General features: G+C 44.7%; 1 protein-coding gene and 1 long non-coding RNA gene across 2 annotated transcripts in view; one reads left to right on the forward strand and one right to left on the reverse strand.

The window, feature by feature from the left end:
• The window catches only part of LOC133345577 (uncharacterized), a 38,151-nt gene extending 20,078 nt beyond the window's left edge, over positions 1–18,073 (reverse strand). Inside the window, exons 1-2 of the long non-coding RNA XR_009755454.1 lie at positions 17,937–18,073; positions 9,748–9,859 (exon numbers count right to left, since the gene is read on the reverse strand). This is a non-coding gene — a long non-coding RNA (uncharacterized LOC133345577). The remainder of the gene's footprint in view (positions 1–9,747; positions 9,860–17,936) is intronic.
• Positions 7,270–24,087, forward strand: part of LOC133345572 (E3 ubiquitin-protein ligase NEURL1B-like) — an 85,245-nt gene continuing 68,427 nt past the window's right edge. Inside the window, 1 exon segment of the mRNA XM_061556473.1 lies at positions 7,270–9,080. Within this exon segment, the coding sequence (XP_061412457.1) occupies positions 8,996–9,080 (85 nt within the window). The 5' untranslated portion in view covers positions 7,270–8,995.

Below are 24,087 nucleotides of genomic sequence, written 5' to 3' on the forward strand. Positions count from 1 at the left end.
GTAATTACTGGCGAAACGCCATAGTCAGATTGTAAATGTTGTGGATTTGCTCTCCAACACACCGGTGTGCTGTACTAGTAACGAATCGGCATGTTCTGTTAACGAGACAAACCTTACTAATTGGCTGTGTTGGTGGTGGTGGGTTTAACGACACATTTATATATTTACGCGATCTAACCCAAAAATCTGTATTATGGATGATATTTGTTGTGTTAAACTGGAAATATACCTCTGCAAACCGAAGGAATGTAAGTTTTGTGCTTGAAATTGTTACGATAATAATTATTCTGCTTGCATCACGTTTGGCAAGGCATTCATCTTCTCAGTGGTGGATTAAAAACTAGCCCGACGATGACGTCACCATAGTTGTCAGCAAAATATATTTCTTTGACACTGAAAACAGAGCTAGGGCACAATACATCAGCAGTATCCAGCGCCACAAAATATTTTGAAAAGCACACACAACACAATTTGTGCTCATCATCTTTCACACGAACAGCGCCTGCGGCTTATTTTATTTTTCTCCAGCACACAGTGCTCGGCGCATTATATTTCAAGATTAAATCTAACATGTACATATTTCCAGAATTAAACCCTAACACACAATTTCCCCCAAATCCTGTCGATCCCACGATTTTGTTTATACTAATTTCTCTGCGCAATTGGGGCAGGAAAAGTCAACCGTGGCATTTTTGTTTGTTGCCCAACACTTTATTTTGTCCACATGACATTGAACACAGTTCACTCATTGCTAAAGCTGCTTGGGGTAACAGTGCTGACCGCTGAGAGTTGTATCTATCCAAGCCATGTCCACGGCTTATGGTAAAGTGGTAAGCGTGCAGCTCTTAAACTGCTCGCACTAGGGCCTCCACTAGAGGGAGCACAGGTGAGCTCATCAAGGGAATGTTTTTGGCCTACTTTTCCACGCTCGCCAGCTGTAATGGATGAGGTCGGAGTAATCTTAATTTGGAGCTTTCGTGACTGCAGGAATTACTCTTTGGTTCTTTCGGTAAAGTCACGTATAAAGATAAAATAATAAATTAAATACTAGCATACGACGTTTCGATTGCAACACAAGCAATCATCATCAGATATAAATGAAATAGAAACACAAATCTAGTGTTATCCGACTCTCTGTTGTATTACATTCCATTTCTAAGTATACTAGATTTGTGTTTCTATTTCATTTATACCTGATGGTGATTGCTTGTGTTGCAATCGAAACGTCGTATGCTAGTATTTAATTTATTATTTTATCTTTATACGTGACTTTACCGAAAGAACTGTAGTGACATAAGAAGGGAGGGGCTGCTGGGGGCTCTGGGATCCCAGGCGAGTCCAGACGCTTAAGCCTCTGGGCGCCAGGCGCTGGGTTCCCAGGGGGTCCAGACGCTTAAGCCTCTGGGCGCCAGGCGTTGAGTTCCCAGGCGCTTAATCCCCTGGGCGCCGCCAACGGGGGGGGCTGTGTGTGCTCTGTGGGATGTCTGGTGGTGCACACGGCCCCACCCCTCGTTGGACCAGGCATAAAAGGAGAGCTCCCTGGACGATCGGGGCCCAGTTGTAACTCAAGACCCAAGACCCACGACCAGCCATCTGAAGACCCTGGGATGCTGTGAGAGCCAGCGCTGGGACTCTGGAACTCCCGACGCTACGACCTTGTGAGGGCGAGTCCAGAGCGTAGCCAGAGTAGAGTATCTAGGCTGTGTACCTAGGCTGTAACAGAGTATCAGGACTGTTGGAGTGTTGTATTGTAATAAAGAAGTTACATCTACAAGTGTCTCCGGAACCCGTTACAGAACCAAAGAGTGAGGTCGGAGTCCCCACACTTCACCCCATCACAAGTGACCCGCTGATTGACTAACAGTGGCGTGCCCATGTCTACTGCTGGGTTCACAGAGGTGGAGATATTTAATAAACTTGTATTTTTAAAACTGTTGCGCTGGAAAGACCTACCTTGCGATCTCTGTATTGTAAGTCCAGAGTGCTAACCATTACACGACAACCGCATTACTCGTGACTTATGGACACAACCGACAAATTAAATTATTTTGATTTAAAGTGGACTCAATAAAATAAGTTTAGACAGCAGTGTATCATCTCATCAGACTTGTGCACTGCTACCGAGGACAACATCTCTTTATATACACAATTTATGTCTATAAATATACTTCCAGAAAAATGTGTTTGACTTTGCTGCGTCTCAAAGTCACTGGCTATATTAACACAAAGGACAGGGCAAAGGAGCGAGTCCTATTTTAGGAAACAGTTGGACACTGATACTTGTGCAAGTCAATATTCGCGCTTGAGATTTTTCTCCAAGGCTACTGACCACTCAATAACAAATCAAAACAAAGTCTTTAGAGATCTGCTTTGTCTTCCATTACCACTTTAGTTCTTTGACTGATCTTTTTTTTTATAAAAAAAATCCTAATTGACTTAATGAGCATTTAGGCAGTACTCAATCTCCGGTTTCCAGCTCCGAACCAACGGTAGGAAATTCCACGTTCTTGCAGGTACGGGTTGAGTCTCCCCATCGGACAACTGCTATTGACGCCCCCCCCAAAAAAGGTGCTGCCTATTTTATTGACGCAGGAGGAAGAATGATGGGATGAGTTAACCCCCTCCTCGGATTTGAACTGGCAACCTTCTGACTGCAAAACCGCTCACTCTCCAATTGGTCGGATATCTATGTCATGCAGTATGCGGTCAGCGGTTATAAACTCATTGTTAAAAGTACACGTACACATTACGTGAAATTTAACACGATGATTAACCTCTTAAGGAGGTTTTAATCGTTGTAATTTTTCACGTTAATTTATATTCTTGGCAAGTATTGAGTTTGCTCTGTTGTTTTCAAAACAGGAAGTGTGCCATAATTTGTAAGAAACGTGAAATGTTGAAATTCACTGGCTGGAAAGATTGTAAGGTTATATTGATCTTTTGGGGGAAACTTTGACGAATGGTTGCTGGAAATATGACTGTGTATAACTGAGTGGTGGGAAATCTGACTGTTGACATTACACACCTTACACAGCTCGACATGAATTTATGCTTCCTTTGAAATGTCATCAAAACATATTTTTGCTTTCACTACCCCAAAATGTAAGATGACTGCCAGGCAAATTTATGGAATCGAAGGATGGCGTAGCATTGGGCACATGATATCACGTCTGCTATTCCCGTTAACTAGGTGATAGATGCAATGTAACCGTGTAACCACTGTGACACAACTGTCCTCTAAAAGCCCTTGTGGCTCCCATTATTGAGGGTTGTCAAATTGCAGTACCATTGACAACTGCTGGATGGAGGCTTACCATGTCGGTAGTTAGCATTGCTTTACCATTAATGTTGGTCAGTGCAGGCTGGTGGTGGAGGGAGGACCTCTATGGCCGGTTTGGATATCACTTATCACCGATGTTAACCATAGCCAGGAATCGAATTGAGGCCCCCAGGTTTATATATGTCGCAATGTGCCACCGATAACCCTCCGCTTTCCAACATTAATTTTGCTTTGCAGTGTCAAAATCCCAAGTGCCACAAAACTTGTGCAGGCCCAGTCCTTCAGGTCCACTTTCCCTCTCGTGCATTTCCCTTCCGTGACTGCCGAGACAGGCGGCACACTTTGTCTAGGATCTCATTTGTCTACTTCAAGAAAGTTTGCTTTTAGAATCAACTTTGTTTAAATCACTCATTAATTGGAATCGTTTTGAGCCTGGATAATGAGTTAAATTTATACATTGATTAAATATATATATGACTCGTTTTTTGGTGGTCTATTACTCAGACTCCTTTAAAAACGGTTACATAAGGCAGGACACCCCTACAAGCCACGACCAGCATTAGGCGGTTGGCGATGTCGATGACGTCCCTAGCCGCGCCCATCATCTCCCATCCAGTGGCACAATCGTAAACCGAAGGTGATATACTCGAGTAGGTGAGTAATTAAACTCGATGGAATATTTGCGTACATTAGCCCAGCCTCAATGTGGGCTCAAAGTTCAAACCGCGCACCTGGATCTCTCAGCCTTCCCATGATGGGTTCTCTCCACTCGACCAACCCAACGAACCGATAATATACAGATTTTATTTCTGGGTTAGTTCGCGTAGATGTGTCGTTAAACCCGCCACCACCCGACATAGCCATTTAGTGAGGGTTTGTCACATAAACAGAAGGTGGCCAATTCGTTACTCGTACAGCATACCGGTTGTGTGTTGGAGACCAAAGCTACAACATTCACAATCTGAGAACAACGTTTCGTGAGTAATTACAACGGGCTACATCAGGCGGACAGCCAGATTTGTGAGAAATTCTCCTGTTTCGTTCTTTATATAGAGGGGTAGGTGTGCCATGTATATATTTACGCGATCTAACCCCAAAAAAAACCTGTATTGTGGATGATATTGGTCGCGAAAAGCCTACGTGTTAAACTTACAACAAACCGATCCTGCCCAGAACATGCCACCTTCCCTACAACGGCCTCTACTGGTCAATATGTGGATCTCTGGCATCACCGTTCACTTTTACGAGGAAGATCGAAGATACAGTCCCTGTAAAGCCGTTTATCTATTAACGCGTTGGTGAAAATCTGCAGGTAGTGCATTCCGTCAACACTGGAACCGTGCCAGAATTGTGCGCCAAAGCCCCAGAACCAGTTTCTCCAGCTGCACGGCGTGTTTCCAAACGATGTTGGCACGATGCAGATAATTAATAAGAAAACGTAAAAGCCCGCACATGTTTTTTTTTTTGTCAAAGACAGCCTGCTGCTAATCTCAGCCTCATTCCCGAAGTTGTGTCTTGATGTTCTCGACAAGGGCATGTGTTGAGACACGGTGGTGCATCTTGGCTCGGCGCAAGTTGAACCTTCATTTTTCACGATACTGCACGTACGTGACTTTTCTTACATGTGTAGTGAGTTCAACCGAGTCGCAGACGTACACTTGGAGGCAACACATTTATTTAACACCAACACACGGGGTAACTGCCCCTTGACAGAATAACAGCCTATGGTGGTGACCACCAGGCTAACTACACTAGTTAATACACTAGTCACAACGTAACTAGTGTAGTTAGCCGGGTGGTGACCACCAGGCTAACTACACTAGTTACAACGTGGCTAGCTACTACGGACTGGGACCACAGCTCGGGTCCAGATCCACGTGTTGGATACTCTGTAGGATGTAGAACGTAGACGAAGGTTTCTTCAGGTTGAACAACAACGCCGGTCCCTCTGGGGACCTGGCTTATATCCTCTGCGGCGTGGCTGGCTCCACCCTTGACCACGACCACCTTCCAGAATCCTCGGGAAGGATCTGGACCCTGACCACGTGACCACCCCTAGCCCCCACTTGGGGCCCCTTTGTAGACTTAACCGGTCACGTGTCCTCTCGGGTCAACCAGAGTGCCATGGCCTTTAGTAACCCCATTCCTACGGCCAGCACTCCCCCTCCACCATGTCCTGTAGGGCTGGGACTGCACGCCAAGCGTGGTGCCATCCAGCGCGATCAATCAGCGCTGACCGAGTCCCTCTAGGGCCGGTACTACAGCCACCCCATTGTGGTGTCCGCGATGTCTCTACACCACACGCCGTGCCCTCTCCAGAGCCGGCACTGCACAGTGACATCTCGCGATGTCACTACACGTGGAATAAGAATGGGTTCGAAAAGTAAAATGACCCTGGACATAACCACGCCTTGTTTGTCTGGGTCATTAATGGATATTTCTTAAGGAACTGTCTTAGGTTTAGTTATAATCATTTCTCCTGATACACAATTTGACACATGGATTACTTGTTATTGTGTGCGCTGGCAACTCACCCCCTCGTGTGTCGGAGGTGCTCGCTAACAGCACTTGTCGCAAAAGTCGTTTGAGGCTATACGAGGGGGGATCTTTGTCTTTGTATGCTACATATGATCCTTACAAAATGGTAGAGGCATTTAAATATTTTATTTCTGGAACACTATTTTTTCTAGGGGTGTACTTCACTCTGTAACTGGGGTACCAATCAATCCGAAATCAGTGCCACACTCCGCGATGTCGAAACGCCGAACATCAGCATGAAAAAAATCAGTTATCGAAAAATTATACTTTAAATAGTTGCATGGTATACAGCTCGTCGAGATGAGTCGATTGCCGCATCGCCGACCATCTACAGACTAAACGTGACTGCATCACAGACCTTATGCGAGAGCCGGGGTCATATGGTACCCCGGTGTAATGCCATTAGGTTCACTTTACGCCAAGCGTGGTGCCACAGCCACTGCTGGTGGAAGCCTTCACTCGAGGGAGCTAAATGAGAATACCTTTCGAGGGTATTTGGTCTACTCTTCGACGCTGGCAAGATGCCTTAGAAGAGGTGGAAGCTCAATAGACACACTTTACCCCACCACACGCCACCAGCTGATCGACTGGATCGCGGAGTGCTGCTCGGTTTTCAGGACCGGGGTGAGATGTTTGGGAAACTTTCACCGTTGTTTCAACTGCCGCGCCGGGCGATCGAACCAGCGACGTCTGCATTGCAAGCATACTACACAAACCATTACACCACGTCAGGATTCTATAATAGATATTACATATACCCTTAATAACAATGCAGCAACTCTTACGCATGGACATATGGCTGAGTCATATGGACATTTTCTGGAGGGTCCTGCATTGACTTGTGTGACCGGTTCCATGAATGAGTGTGTGGCTTTACGTGGGATATACAAACGAAGTGCTCGTAAAAGACTATCGTCAAGAGAACACGCTCAGACTTTCACACAGATGGAGTTAACCCATCGCTGCACGGCGATCTTTCGACCAACATCGCTGCCGAAGCGGACGACTCGTGGCTTAAACCATAACAGCCTCCTCCCATCCCCAGTCCTAACTAAGTCTGCTCAACACCTGCTTAACCTTTGAGAGGTGACAAGATCGGACGCATTTAATATGAATAAAATATCTCTTGGCTCAGCATGTTGAAACGGGGATGGTGAACATTACCGTTAAGAATTTACCTATACAGAAATACGCATCACGCTAACGTGTGTGTGATAACCACAATACAAAAAAAATCTATCCACATTCATAAGCGGGCACATTAATTGACAGAATCCACGTCACAGTATTGCGTAAAGAGGGAACACCTTTTTTTGTCTTGCCCAGACTCATCCTCCACCTCCCACCATCGTTCCTTCTCCTCCTCCCATCCCTTCAAAGCACCCGCCCCCTGCCAATAACCACCATCACCACCACCCCCACCCTCACCACCACCACCACCACCATCCCACTCAGCGCCCAACCCCTTCCCGCTGCCAGCGACTCGTCCAAGCAGCCCCCGACTCCACCACACCACACAACCGTCTTTGCCTTCCTTCCAGTCCGTCTAGCGGACAATCCACTGCGCTCAATTGCACCGCGCTGCGTAGCAGGCAAACACATTGGTACACGCTTACTAACACGCGCAAGCCTTGCACGCGCGTAGGAGGCACATGCTAAAATATACATTCAGTAAGTGTACACGATTATAGACTGCGTGTGCAGCTGCGCACGTAACACGCCTTCAGACCAGATCCGTACCTTTACCACATTAGGGCATTAACATTTTTCACCGGACAGTGAATGCATCAACACATATATTAAAAAAAACCAGGGCATACATAATGCATACCACGCCTGCATAATACTCCTTACACCGTACATACACGCGCAAAGACAAAGACACGTGCGCACGCACGCACGCACGCGCGTGCAGTGACATCGACTCGCACCGAGAGCTCACACACACACAGCCGCTGACATCATCTCGCAGGCGCGCACACACACACACAAATCCGGCATCATTTATGAAAAAAAACCCATCCATACATAACATACACACGTACACACAGAGGGGACACACACACACACTCGCTCGCTCGCACACGGAAGAAGGAGAAGCAGAGAGGGAGAGAGCAGCAACGTGACGAATCCAGACTCGCGTGATCCTGCGTGATTTTTTTGAAGTGAATGCTGCTCCTGCTGCTGCTGTAGCTGCTTGTGGCGTGGTGCTGTTGTGTTGCTGCCGCTACAGCTGCTGCTGCTGCTGTAGCTGCTTGTGGTGTGTGCTGTTGTGTTGCTACAGCTGCTGCTGCTGCTGTAGCTGCTTGTGGCGTGGTGCTGTTGTGTTGCTACAGCTGCTGCTGTAGCTGTAGCTGATTGTGGTGTGTGCTGTTGTGTTGCTGCCGCTACAGCTGTTGTAGCTGTAGCTGATTGTGGTGTGTGCTGTTGTGTTGCTGCCGCTACAGCTGCTGCTGCTTGTGGCGTGGTGCTGTTGTGTTGCTGCCGCTACAGCTGCTGCTGTAGCTGCTTGTGGTGTGTGCTATTGTGTTGCTAGAGCTGCTGCTGCTGATTGTGGTGTGTGCTGTTGTGTTGCTGCTACTGCTGTAGCTGGAGCTGCTTGTGGTGTGTGCTGTTGTGTTGCAGCTGCTGCTGTAGCTGCTTGTGGCGTGGTGCTGTTGTGTTGCTGCCGCTACAGCTGCTGCTGTAGCTGCTTGTGGTGTGTGCTGTTGTGTTGCTGCCGCTACAGCTGCTGCTGCTTGTGGCGTGGTGCTGTTGTGTTGCTGCCGCTACAGCTGCTGCTGAAGCTGCTTGTGGTGTGTGCTATTGTGTTGCTGCCGCTACAGCTGCTGCTGTAGCTGCTTGTGGCGTGGTGCTGTTGTGTTGCTGCCGCTACAGCTGCTGCTGTAGCTGCTTGTGGTGTGTGCTGTTGAGTTGCTGCAGCTACAGCTGCTGCTGTAGCTGCTGCTGTGTGTTGACATAGCCGCTGTCAATAGCTGCGGTGGTGTGTTGCTGCTGCTGTTTGCTGATATAGCCGCTGCTGTGGTGTGTGTGTAAGCTCCTGTCAGAGCTGCTGGCTGCTGCTGTTCTTGCTACAGCTGCTGCTGCTGCTGTTGGAGCTGTTGTAGAATCGTAAAGGCTGGGTGGGCAAATCGTGGACTCCTGCTGAACAAGAAGACGCACCACAACCCCATCATCATGGGGAATTACGGTACAGCCGGCTTTTGGATCAGAGGAGGCTACAGCGAGAGTGGACACGGTCACGCCAATTATACCACTTACGGTAAGGCGAGACATTGAGAGTTCAATGATAACGTGATGGTGATGATCACGTTCGGAAATTGTTTTTTTTATTGATAACGAATGTCCGTACTCGAGATGATAATAACAATGCACGGTTTATTAAAGCTCGCAACGCTAGTGGCACTGGACATGTGTGTGTGTATGTATCCCGGGTGGCATTGTACACACGCGTGAATCTTTATATATGCCGTATTCTGCCGTACTGTTTTAAAGAACCATTGATTATTACCATTTCTGGTTCTTTCGGTAAAGTCACGTAGACAGAAAAAATTAAATAAATGACGGACGCTTGTGTTGCGACCGAAACGTCGTGTTCTTTTATTATTATTTTCTTCTACCAACGTGACTTTACCGAAAGAACCAAGAAGATGAATCCCTGCAGTCACGAAAGCTTCAAATCAACATTATTACCATTTGCTGGGCGTTCACGCGGTTTTCAAACGCAGACTCGTGTCAAACAGGGCGCGTCAAAGCGCAGCGCGCTCACAGCCGAATGCTGCACGCGTCTCCGAACGGATTGGTAAGATGCAGCATGATGCTAACGGTGAATAACAAACCCTACGATGGGATCTCGTTGTGTCTTTTCTGTACGTATAACGTGGAGTTGAATGGCTGTGTGTGTGTAGTTGTGTGTGTGTGTGTGTTACCTTTAACCGCCGACCTTGATGGTTGGGGTTGGAGGTGGTGGTCCATGGGTCGTTTGAGGGCTCTTGTTGTTGTGTGTGCCGCTTCTCTCATCTCTCTGCCTCTTTGCATTGCCTGTCCAGACGTTCGAGATTAAGTCACGGTACAATGCGAGCTACAAGGGAGAAGGGGGGTGGGGGGATTCACGTTGTAGGCAATCGACGATCGACTCTGTAGTTTGTGTGTTCGTGTGAAATATATTTGCGGATGTGTTGTCGTGACAGTTTGGGGGTGGAATGGTTGAAGCTGCCCCTGCACTTGTCAGAGCGTTTCCTATTCATATGCCACGCCGGTCTCCACCGCGCAAGGGAAGTGATAATGCGTGGTAGCAGTGATCAATGCCGCAAGGACAAATGGGTTTTTATCCCGCCACTGTCCCATTTCCATTGAGATCACTCGATTGCAGATACTACGCGGTATTGTATTTGTTCAAATGTCCATATGGTACCAGAGTTGCCGGGTTATGAGACGGATTTATCCCCGTGTATTTGAAAACATGAGTAGGGCTAAAGTAGTGTCTTTTGTCAACGTGACACTTTTTTGCTGATTGGCCGTGTCGGGTGGTGGAGGGTTACGACACATTTATAAATAACGCGATCTAACCCAAACACGTTTATTATGAAAACAAAAGTAGGTTGTTTGTCTTATAACAATCCAGTGTGTGTGTGTGTGATCAGATGTGTGTAACGTGACTGATTTGATAGCTTGGCACAATTATAAGGGTCCGTCTTGTCATCCGTCAAGAGCGATGCACTCATTGTGACAGTCGTACAAGGTAGTCGTCACACGTTGAAACAATGTCCACTGCGCATGAGCACAAACTGTTAATCATCGAGGCTCGCTCGACTTGAATTTCGCAAAATCAAATGTATCCGTGAAGATCACAGAAACTTCGATGAGTGAACTTGCCCGCGTGATTGCAAATGTATATTTAAATTTATGTAAGTTGATGACTAACGCCGGAGCGTGTGCTTGATCATGCATGGCATGCGGCAGTAATGTCACATTTGAAGAAAACAACACCGACTACTCGTCACTATATAACAGGAAGGTGGGGTAGTGATCGGTAAAATGCGAAGCTGTTTGTACTACTGTATGAGAACTCGACTGTGTTTAATAAACGCTTGCGCCAGCATTCCCGGACACATTAATCAAATATAATGCAACACACCCGGCGGTCATAGTGTGTGTGTGTGTGAAGCGGTGGTGCAGTGGCTAGCACGCAGCGCTGTGAATCCAAGTTCGATTATCATAAACGCCTCATGTCAGCCTGGATTCGCCCCCCCCTCCACTTCATCATCAACACGCAATAATCACCCTGGTGAGATATGGGCAAAACCCACCGATAATCGACACCCTATCAGTGCCGGATTATCCTAGTAACAAAAGTAGCTACATATTCTACGGGCCCCGTACTTTCAAGGGCCCCGCACTAAATGCTTTCAAGCTATCAATTCCGATTCAGTGATTCTGCACTTGCTCTATTACTATAGTACTATACTGCCTTCAACTTTTATGAACGACTGGGTGATTAAGGTTAGCGATTTGTCGTATTATCTGGCTGTATAGCAAATGAAAACATACAATTACTTTACTATGCAAGTTAAACATTGATGTGTTTTAATAGATACGTGTTTTATTTAGGGCCCCTTTATAACATCCGCTACAGGCCCCGCACTGCACTCTATGGGAAAGACCTTTAAAATCATCATGAACTAATGGCTGCCCGTAAATGAAAGAAAGTGGCAACCTGTTCAAACGTCTAAAGAAAATTACTAATCTATAGGGAGTCCTAGTATTTGTGTACGTCAAGCGAAGAGTGTTTTGGATTCAATCGTTTTTCAGATAGAACTGCCTGAGATAAACTACACTCATTTTAATGCTGCCGTAGCAACTGTGCTGTTGTCTCCTTTGTCACCCTGTAAACACGAAAACTGCCATCACCGAATCGCATTACAGTACTATCTTTGGGCACGTCATAACAAGTACAGTATATAATTTAATGTTGGGTTTGTCTATGGTAGTATATAGTACGGGGTAGACCCGTGTGATGTAAGAGAAAAACGTTTAGCTGGAAGCATATTATATTTTTTGCGACATAGAATTGTAATGTATTACTTACTGTTAGTAGCTCAGCTTATTGGAGAGTATATTTAGTATACTGATGATACTTTGCAGTTCATACTTTAGTTTTTTTACGTGGTTGTTTAGTAACTGCAGCTACATACTATTAACATTCCTTCCCTTTGTTAATGCTACCCCCATCCCCTCCCTTTGATGCAGATAATCCTGCATAATGCACGGGCATAATATGACTTTGAAACCCCCCGCCCACCTCCTACGCATTTCCCATAAATATGCTAAATTCCTCTTGATATGCAAATTATTTTGTCAAGGCGCTCTTCTTCCCTCCTCCAACCCAGCTTAAATATACGCTCCAAGCTTGGTGGTGTTTCATTCTTCACCTGAGGACAGCTGCTTGCGTTGTGGCCGAAACGTCGTGAGAATTATTTTATTATGATTTCTTTTTATTATTTTATTATTTCCATTCTACGTGACTTTACCGAAAGAACCAAAAAGATGAAGTGGGTATCCCTACACATTTGACATTGCGATTGCGCGCCTTCGCAAGAGCCCGACGGGCTGTTACATTCTGTCACATGTTTTGCCCACCAAAAATTGAACAAGCGGGCGAAATACGTGTATCTTGCAATACGTGTTTCTTGCAAGTCGCCAGCGTTTAGCCGTCCGGCGGTTCGTGAAGAAGGAGGATGACATGAAACGTCGTCGTCTTGACGTGTGCGTGCGGTGGAGTTTGACGGCGCTGCGCGTGCCACGCGGGGGACCGTAACCTTACACACTCGTTCTTTCTTTCGGTAAAGTCACGTAGGTATAAAATAAAATAGATCACGACGTTTCTGGCGCAACACAAGCGTCCATCATCAGGTGCGAAAGCATAGTCTGCTGCTGATGCTCGGCGTTGCTCCGCTCTGCGCACGAATGCAACGCAAGGACGACTTCAAATACGGCTGGGTTTATTTGCAGGCGACATCTCGAAGGGGTGGGGTGGGGGGTAGGCTATTATTACGCCTCTCTGCTTTAAGAAGAAAGTGGGGGACCCCCCCCCCCCCAAGCCCCTCGATAGGAATAGAGCGATAATCCTTAAGCTGCTTTGTTGGTCCAAGCACGTGTTTCCCCAGCCAGGGTTATTTTGCTGCGGTGGCATCGTTCGGGCGTTCCGTTTGACACGAGCCCAAATATGCCACTGATGTGAGGACGGTCTGTCACCGTATGCTCTTAATTTAATGTCCTGCTCACTAATGCTATGTGAAACAGTTTATTTGCGTTGACTACTCGATTGGTTACAGATGAGCATAAATATAGGGATAATGCTGTATCGGGGTGGCAGTGGTGGTGCAGTTGTTAGTGTACTGCAGTATGAACCCTGCAATCTAAATTCTATTCCCGCCCATGGGAAACATCAGTGGATAGTAATCTCTAAACTGGTCCCGGGCTTCCCTGCCTTTACCAATCCACACAGACCAGCGAAGTGAAGTTATGGTCAATCAATCGACTTGGTTTGGAAGGGGCCTTGATCCAGTAGTGGATTTATTAAAGGCTGCACGTACAATGTCAAATCACAATGATATGTATATGATTACACATTTTTTGTAAGATACAGTATAACCAAATCCATATGAGCATGGTAAACAATAAATTTATGTAGACATGTCTCGTTTTGCATTGGGTTTTGGGAAAATATTTAAGTAAATGTCATGATATTTATGCAAGAGTTATCTCGTGGTTCGAGCACTGTACCAGTAACCTTTGACCTTTGCTTCTCGGCCATGGCTAACATCACTGGCAACTGATATCTGAACTGAGGAGTGTGGTGCAGTATGTTCAAACAAGTATGGTCTAATGGCCACTATTGGGGCCTGAAATGACTTTGTATGGCAGGTAATGGTATGCATTCTTCACTGCAAATGTGGCAAAAATTGCATTGGCGGCACATGATATTTCAATTAATGCTGCTGGGTTGGGAGGGAGAGGATGGGCTGGGTGGGGAGGGGCTAGGTGGAGAGGGTAGGCCTGGCTGGGGGGTGGGGCTGGGTGGGGAGGAGCTGGTCACCCCGTGGTGCCCTTATAAAACTGAACGTTTAACCTACTCACGCCGGCTTGTGCCCGCCCTAACAGTCGGCCATATTTGCGGAATACACCACGCCGCCGTTGACCCTGGCCATTGACCGAGCAACCCAACGTTCCTACCAGCTCCCTCCGCAGGAATGTGTTACTCGTACGCACATGCGATGGCGGCAGCTCTGGGAGGCCTTTATACAGCAGTGGATTGATCACGGATATTTATGAAATGAGTTGCTATCATCATGCTATTTTTGAAAAATATATATACTTCGAATATTTTGTTCCATTCCAACACCAGCTAATGTGGTTCAGGATTGTTAGAGAGCAGTGCAAACAAAAATATCTATGGTACTGTACAGTACTTCTGTGCTCCCCTTCTCTGTGCCGCCTACTTCCCTTCTCCGTGCTGCCTGCCTTTACCAACACGCACTGACTTAGCGTGGTGAAGTATTCTAGATTTGAAGCTTTCGTGACTGCAAAGCTGTATCTCACTTGAGATACAGCTATCGTGCTGTGACTGTTCTGAAACGTCGTGATTTTTATTTTATTTTTATTTTACTTTTATTAATTTAGAGCTATCGTGCTGTGACTGTTCCACCTGAATACGGAGGCTTGTGTTGCTTCCGAAACGTCGTGATTTTTATTTTACTTTAATTTTAATTTTATTAATTTTATTTTTTACCTACGTGACTTTACCGAAAAAACCTAAGAATATGTGGTGAAGTATGTTTAAATAACCCTCGCAACCCACGTGGAATGCTGTGGCCCTCATCCAGCAGTAGAATGACAAGGCTCTACACGTACAATATATATTTTCCATAAGAGGTTTTTTTTTGGGGGTTAGATTGCGTACATATATAAATGTGTCGTTAAAACCCACCACCACCTGACACAGCCAACTAGTAAGGGTTGTCACGTAAACAGAACGTGCCAATTCGTCACTAGTACAGCACACCGGTGTGTTAGAGAGCCAAGCCACAACATTTACAACCTGAGTACAATATATATTTTTTTCTTCAAGCACATTGCTGATTATAATAGTGCCCACACACTGTTATGCAATCTTTCAGTCACATTGCACAGCCAAGGGCTGTGTTTTTAATTTAGAAAATTGTATCCTCACAATTAATCGTGTACACTGCAATAAAGTGATAAACTTTCCAAAGCAATGATGCACTATTCTGGCAGATTGGATGGGATCCTCATGCAAGGCAGTGGGTTGCCGCTTGTGCATGCTAAGTGTTTCCAGTGTGTGTGGGTAGGGACAAAAGGCTCCATCATCATCGCTCAAGCCAGAAAAAAAACAAATGCATTGTAATTTGATATTGTCCACCACTGCCAAACATCCAGCTCTCAGACATGATCGCACCTCGGCGCCGATGACTGCAATATTGTACAAGTGCCTTCACCTGGCGTTAAAGACCCAATTAATCCTATTGCATTATTTAACCTTCGCCAGAATACGGAAATTCATTGCAGTCCGAATGCAGCGATGTTGGCCAAAACATCCAATATAGAGTGGATTTTTCAAGCCAAAACCTTCGCCAGAATACGGAAATTCATCGCAGTCCAAATGCAGCAATGTTGGCCAAAACATCCAATATAGAGTGGATTTTTCAAGCCAAAACCTTCGCCAGAATACGGAAATTCATCGCAGTCCGAATGCAGCGATGTTGGCCAAAACATCCACTATAGAGTGGATTTTTCAAGCCAAGCATACATTTCACAAAGACAAAGATTTCCCCCCCGATAGCCTTGACAGAATGTTGTGGCAAGTGCTGTTAGCAAGCACCTATGAAGGCCAGCACGGCACACGAGGGGGTGGGTGGCCAGCACCATATGCCTGGCCGTCTTTGTCTCCTGAGTGGCGAAGTTTTTACACATCGCACCAGGTACTCATGTGAGGCTGAGCCGACGTAGGGGAGGCCCAACACCGGTTAAGATAATCGTCACTGGTGTTGACCGTGAGCGGGATTCGAACTCAGGTCGCTGGGTTCGTAGCGCAGCGCTAACCGGCACACTACCGCTCCCCACATACATTTTACGGCAATGTATTCAGATGCGTTTACACTGCCGTGGTGTCCTGGTTACCACGCTGGACTTGAAATCCAGAGGTGGTCGGTCAGGTTTGATCTCCTGGCACAGTATTTAAAATAATGTCCAAGTTTCTTAAATCTGCCCCCCCCCCCGCCCGCCTCCAAAACACGTGTGGTGGGGGTAAAGTCTGGGTACTGCCACCTTTGACAAGTTGACTGGCCAGTGTGGAAGAGTAGGCCAAACATTCCTGCTACCGGCAACGGTGTAAGCCAGAAATTTCCGGCTGCACCTTTAACTTTACTGTGGGTAGTCCTCGCCTGGAGGCTGCTTACGAGTGATTTAATCACTATGTAAAAAGTCGATGTGTCCTAGCATGTAACTGCAAACGTTAATTCAAACAAAATAACTTTAGTCGAAAATATTAAATAATCCATTTCTATGTGGGAAACGTGATTCAAATCACCAAGAAAGCTAATAATGGGGCATTGTTCCACAGCTATGATGTAACGTGACATTTTTAACCTCAACGGATTGATATAGCCATCTAAATATTATAATAACATCTGTTTGGCGGTTTTGAATTTCTGCTCCCTCAATGGAAAATATTATTTAACATAAATGTTCAACTATGCAACAATATATGTGGGACACGTGTAAGAGGCTGTGCGTTTTATCTGTGGTAAATGTACAGCCCTTTCGCCAATCAACTGCTGGTTAAGGGCCTCCCACAATGCCTTCTTAAGTCTTAGGGGTTATTGGACAATAATTCACCACCCTGGTCAGTGTGGGTTGGTAAAGGCAGAACGTATAGACGCGGGAACATAGAAGTATAGTACACCACTGCCCTCTGTTGCCCACCACTGAATCCCACAGCCTATAACACCTGTTATTATGCATGGTGGTTGCACATCCGAGCAATATCCAGGTTCAGCTAGGCTTTGCTTTCAAGCTGTGATGGGACCGGGCACATTTCTGGCGATTTGGTGAGAGAGTAATTTCACATCTTAAATAAAACTCATCAATTCCAATTCTGTGATATGGTGCATATTACATCAAATACGTAGAATAGCAGCAGCAGAAGAAGAAAACCCACAGTCGTTTTTAATATGCAGTGAAAAAGTAGTGACCGATGTTTTATAGCTAGCTACGCGGTGGGTGGTTTTTTGTTTTAATACGCAGTGCCTCCATATAATTGCCGTATCGAGATATATTTGAAGGGTTAGACATAGCACACTGATTGCATCCACACTTAAGTTATGCCAACTGCTGATAACGGCTGCGGTAAGGGGAGACGGCGGTGGATGGAGGAGCCGTGGAGTCCACAGCCGTGGTTCTTGAGAATCTTATTAAGCCAATCACTGACACACGTTTTAATAAATTGCTTGGCCCATAGTCCGACTGGGAGTGAACGCGGACATGTAATCAACTTCTGCCAATCACAATCATTAGATACTTTCTTTCAAGGTCATAATCCGTAGGAGATTGGCACATCGATTACTTTATTTATTATTTTTATGATTATTAACAAGAACCCATTGTGTACGCACCGAGATTATTATTATGGTGGTGGGGGGGGGGGGTCTAGGCATATTAATGATGTACGTGTATGGCTGTTCCTACCTGGCATGCTTTCGATTTTACTGGGCGAAAATGATTACTCTCCGTCAATTATCGTGTAAAATGTATACCCACCTCGACGTCTCATTTGGCTTCAATGTTTTGTGCATTTCTTTTTCATTTTCAGAACCAACGAAGCACATTGCATTATGTAGGACCACGAGGGATGGCATGGGGGAGGCCTTCATCCAGCAGTGGATAGAGAATGATTACGAGGATATTGATAGTCCTCAAACCCCTCTCTTTTTGTGGTTCATAAAGATTTCACATTATACATCTTTAATGTGATATAATAATGTACAATAGATATATAGAGAGAGATTACTTTTGTAGTAGAGGTGAAACTTGACATTACCTGGTGAGAACCCACGGAGACTTCGGGTCTCTGTTGCAAGGGCGACGCGGGCCGAAAAGTGACGGCCGGTACAATGTGATCCGTTGTGTGAAGATCGGTCTAAGCATCCTAAGTCCGAACATAAAGATCGTCAAAGAGGAAGGCGATGGAAACCACAGGACGCTAAGGAAAATGTCAAGTTAGTTCATGCTTAGTCGTGACTTGGGCAATGCGTCAATGTGACAGTTTGTTTTGGGCAGGATCCATTCCGTTATTTCATAACCGCCGTGTAAATAGAGTAACGATACTTATTCTTGGATCTTTCGGTAAAGTCACGTAGAAGGGAAATAATAAAATAATAAAAATAAAACACTAATATTCTCACGACGTTTCGGCCACAACACAAGCAGCCGTCCTCAGGTGAAGAACAGAGCTGTCGGAAAGACAGCTTTTGTCTCTAAAACTGCCTTTTAAGTGTACCTGTTGTAAGAGATGTTTAATCCACTTATGCTCTTTGTATTGACTAGATGCATAACATTGCAACAATATCTTCTTGGTTCTTTCCGTAAAGTCACGTAGCAGCCGTCTTCACCTAAAGACGGCGGCTTGCGTTGTAGCCGAAACGTCGTGAGAATTATTTGATTTTATTATGTTTAATTTTTATTATTTTATGACTTCCCTTCTACGTGACTTTACCGAAAGAACCAAGAAGATGAATCCCTGCAGTCACGAAAGCTTTAAATCGAAATTGCAACAATAATATGCAACTCCATTGTGAATCCACTGCTCATGAAGGTCTGCCGACATGGCATCAATCGTGGCGTTCAATTCACCACAACGGTCAGTGTGGGTTCGTAAAGGTGGCTGCCCGGCACCGGTTCAGATATCACTCGCCACAGATGTTAGTCGTGACCCGGCATTGAACTGAGATCACCAAGTTCACAGCGTCGTGCGTTAACCACCGAGCCACCGGTCCATATCAGTTTTAAGCATGGACAGGCCAGAACTAGCAGCGGCATGGCCAACTTTTAATCAGAATATTGTTAAATTTCGATTTAAAGCTTTCGTGACTGCAGGGATTCATCTTCTTGGTTTTTTCGGTTAAGTCACGTAGAATGGAAATAATAGAACGTTTTATTTTTATTATTTTATTATTTCCATTCTACGTGACTTTACAGAATATCGTTTCTGCCGGAGCAGTTTGCAATTTAAATGTTTTATTCAATGTGCAACTTATTATGCACGGGTCGGTATTGCTGGCTCAATTCCCTGACTGTCGTGCACTTCAAGCACGACGGACTAAGCATGTCTCCCCTTTTGTTTTTCGCATGCTGCTGTTTATGTGCGCGCGTGTACGAATGTGATATAGCATGGCATTTTGAAAATCTTGATTGATAGCAGTTATTTCCAACTAGGAACCGGCTTTTTTCCTGCCAAAAAAAAGGAAATCCAATGTGTTCTGATCTGACACGGTGCTTTGGCAGTCTTCTCTTACACGTGTCTAAGCCAGGCTGGCTGCTGACTGCTGAGTATGCTTCAGGAGCCACTGGTCCTTGACTATGAGATGCATAATTGCCCCATGTTTCCATATGCTTATGGATTTGTTGTTATCATCCCGCAGTCGATAGTGATGGACATTTTGCTCGTTTATCTTTGAAATTTTTACCCAGGATAATTGGGGCAGGAAAAATGAAAATGAATCGTGCTTCAGTTACCCTTTTGAAATCGCAATGAAGATAGAATGGGATCAATGGTGTTATAAATGAGGTCTGCATCCATTTCATAGTGGGTGAATGTCACATGCATACATCACTGCTCTGCTGATTAAAAAAAAAACACCCCATTGTTTATTAGAAGTACGGTTGAAGGATGAATTTGAATGATGTCGTTGCTGGCCGGAAAGGCATGTAATGGTAGAGAGGGCAAAACAACTTATGAAAAACATATTGGAACAGCGAACATGTGAGAAGCATTTAGAAATATGAAAAGCTTGCTTTGCGTTATGACCATACGAGTTAAAAGCCAATCAGTCCCTAAAATAAAAATGTGGAACGTAAATTTTTGTAAGCTGAACAGACAATAACAGTTCCGCTGTCCACGATATGAAAGACCAGTCAAACGGTTTGAATAAATCATTCTAAAAAGTAAACACGCTCAATACTTAAGATGAATAGATTGTTTTCTGTCACTGCATTTGTTCCCATTATATGATTAGTAACTCAAGATGGCATGCCAAGATAAGTTAAATATGATTTTGTCTGGTGCCTTGTCTGATGTCGCATTCTATAAAATAAACATTTTAACTGCCCCCCTTGTGTATGCTGCATATAATCAACAGCAGGAGGCTTCGGTCGCTTTTTCTTGGAATATGCATTTGCAATGCGATTTGTTCCAAAGGCAGCAGCATCTGGCTATAGCCTCGGTACAGTTTTGTTTCATTAATGTGCCAGTAGTAGAAAGCACATGTGGGAAATCTCGAACCAAAGCCCAATAACTGGATGGCATCAGTTGAAATCCTCGTGCCAACATTGTGCCAAATCCTCTCTGCAAGCATTGGCACAATTTTTTTTTTAAAAAGCACATATTCATTGTGAGTGGTCCAACTTGTTAAACTGTACTTAGAGCCAAATTTTATATTTTTTGCTCATCGCGCTTGATTATACGAGTGGTCTTTATCTGATTAAAAGCGCAGACATCATGTGAAGGTTTATTCTGCACGTACTCTGTGTACAATTGTGCTGCCGACTGGTTCGACCTAAATGTGGATCCATTGTACTTACTGAATATGTTAACGACATTCAAGTTACAAAAATGTGCTGTATCACCCCAGTAATGGGATTTAATAATTCAGGACCATTTTACCATGGTTGTTGGCCAAATACAACATGTAGTTTACATGCGTAAAAAAAATGTAAACACTCCAATCAAAGCTCTAAATCATAAAAAAAAAAATTTCTGTTAACAATCCTGTATTAATCCATGTTCTAAGTGAAAAAAAGCTTTTCATGTCTCAATCAGAAAATAGTAACGAGTTATTGAATGCTGTATTTATATATATGCATAAATAAAACTTGGGTACTGAGCAATATTGGATAACTTTCAATTTATCACAAATGTATATTGCTGTAGCAAAATGTAAACTAAAATAAAAAAAAATTGTATTTAAAAAGAATAGATTATGGAATAAAAAAAGTAATTTCAATAAATATTAATAAAATGTTTGTGTTTAAATATCACGGTGATTTGACATGGACCAAATGATGAATTTGCACGTCCGTAGCGCAAAATGAATATCTGTCCCATCCTTTGTATCATAGGGATCTTTTGTTAACACAGTCATTCCATTTGGTTGTTGACCAGAATGTATTTTCATAGGCTTACTGTACATACGCTAATGCGTGTGCATTTCACCATTGTCAACTCACAATCAAACACTATTTTACAGATGATTTGTAATATATTAGTTATACTTTATGCTGTCAATATCATCATCAGCTATTGTCCATCTACTGCTGGACGCAGCCCTCCATATGCAATCGCCAATGTCATATTTTATTCCAGGAAATCAATTCGTTTGTTGCACAAATTCATGAATAAAAAATAACAATGTTTAGCCTTTGCTGAAGTGGTATCACTCGCCAATGATGCTACCCATGGACAGGAATTAAACTTAAGAGTGCCAGAGTTCACAGTCCAGTGTGCGTAGAAATACACAGTGGTTGTACGTGCATGTGTAGTGCCGCTTCATACATCTTCTGCTGCATAGAGTCCTCCCCACAGCGTGCCGGTTGTGGTGTTTATTTGACCACCACATATTGATCACGAAGCTTTAATTGCTGGAAGTCACACTTTACTCGGCGTGCATTGCATGCTTGGGACATGTTGGACCATATCCAGGGCAATTCAAGTCACAGCAAATATAGCTCTCTTTTTTATTTATTTATAACCACAGGGATATACTGTGGTCACCTCTGGAAAAGTCACCTGGAAACTGAGTAAAATTGAGCCTGGTTACTGCTTGCATGGGTCAACACCACGCACTACTATACTAGCAACTTGTCGTAGTCAGCCGCTGGGCTGTGCTATGTTGTAGAGATATCAGTGTGCCAAGATCCGTCGTTGTAATATGGTTCTATAATTACCACGTCTGTGTTCCCTGCCTTTACCAACCCGCACCGACGAGCATGGCTTGAAGTATGGTCAAATAGCCCCTGAAGATCCACATGCGGTGGGGGAGTCCCTCGTCCATTAGTTGATTGACAACGGGGCTGTGCATGTGCACATATAGCCAGAGAATCTCATCGACTCTCAGATGCCGCCCGGTTGAGTATTTGGTTGGACAGTGACCAAGGCAAAGAGCAATGTTGCCGCACGACAACAACCGCCAGGTATTTGTGCCAGGCTAGGTGCACCTTGAGGCCACGTGAAGTGCCGAAAGCTTGCTAGCAGGAGGGCACACAACTGACCCAGGTGGCCATGGGTTCAGGGGTTATTTAATCATACTTGGCCAAAATGCTGCGCACCAGAGGTGGGACAAAGTCATTGTTATGCAAGTCCAAGTCGAGTCTGAAGTCATCAAATTCATGACTCGAGTCTGACTCGAGTCCAAGTCACATGACTCGAGTCCACACCTCTGCTGCGCACACATGCGCACACACGCAGTGCCAGGACCCACGGTGCTGGAGGAGGTGCTTGTCGTTTGGAAGGGCTGTTGGATCGAGGACCAATCTGTTCTTGCAGACATTAAAGGTCCCGTGGTTGTCTTCAATAAAAGCAGCTGCATTGACCTCCAGCGCCCCAACTGAAATCCCAATACAGGTCAATAACTTCCCTGTCCTGGTGAAATTTCGCCCGAGCTGACTAATTCACAAAATAAACGATTCCCCTGCTGAGGTTAGATATCTCAATAAATAAGATGTATGCACCTCAGTGGAAGGGTGTAATTTACAAAAGAGTATATAAAGGGAATATGCATGCATTGACAAAAAGAGCCGTATACGCACAAGTGCATTTTACAGCTCGTTTTACCATCTAGGCCGAGGGGGTTATTTATTTAATCGTATTTCACCACTGGTCAGTGTGGGTTGATAAAGGCGGAAAGCGTGGATGTGGTAGCGTACAAGTACAGCACAACAATGGATATTGGTGTACTGCCGTTTGCTGTCCACAGCGTAGCTCTGAAGCAGCCTATAGCACCTGCTTTGCAAGGCGGTCGCCCTTACAAGCACTATCCAGGATCAAACCTGCTTAGCTTCACAATATCTGACAAGATCGGACACGTGGTGGGTGATTTTCCCATCGGTGTCTTTGCTGTATATGAGAAGTCAAATATGTGTGGACAACAAATTGTGAATAAATGTGTGGCACCAGAATCGATGTAATCATAGGGACACACTCCTTGTGAGGATAACCACATTATGTGCTTCTGTAGCCTATGTGGGCCATGGATCACCACAGAAACCTCCGAGGCAATAAATGCGAGCCTAACTAGGATCATCCTGTCATGATGAGCACATCTTGGCCAGAAAAAGGATAGAAATCGTCATTAACGAGGGAGTACTTTGAAAACTGTGACCTCTGTCATATATCATGCTAGTGACAAATGTGTGGATTTTTTTGATTTTTTTTTTATATTTCATATCTGTTCTTGAGATAATGCCATAAAGAGCTCGCCATGTTTATATGTAAATTTTTTAAAAAGTATATCCCGTTGGTTTTTGTTGTTGTCGAAAGAGTCTAAATTGGATTTGGTCGGATTTTTCAAGGTGCTGATTACACTATCCAGATGCATAAAAGCACCGGGTATAACATTTCCCCACAGACCTCGGCAGAGCAATGTGTAAATTAAACTGGGGACGTTCTCTGCACGACCCTTTGGGATTTATTAAACTAGGACAGGCCACAAATATCAATGAGACTTCAGCACCAAGCATGCACACACTGAACGGTCCATGCCTTCGTGGTATCTTGTCGTCATCGCTCTATTCCTTTGCGTGAAACCTATGGCTCTGTAATCCAAACACCTCAGGGAATCTGTAAAACATGGGACTTGGGCAGGAGTCGGCAACCAAAATAACAAGAAGAGCCATTTCTTTCCAATTCGGTACAAAATTCAGTATTTCAAGAGCCGCAATGCATCTGAGTACATACATACTCATCGTCAATAAGCAGC

This window comes from Lethenteron reissneri, chromosome 22, assembly GCF_015708825.2.
Source record: "Lethenteron reissneri isolate LAM-NWPU_2019-01 chromosome 22, ASM1570882v1, whole genome shotgun sequence".
Lineage (NCBI taxonomy): Eukaryota > Metazoa > Chordata > Hyperoartia > Petromyzontiformes > Petromyzontidae > Lethenteron > Lethenteron reissneri.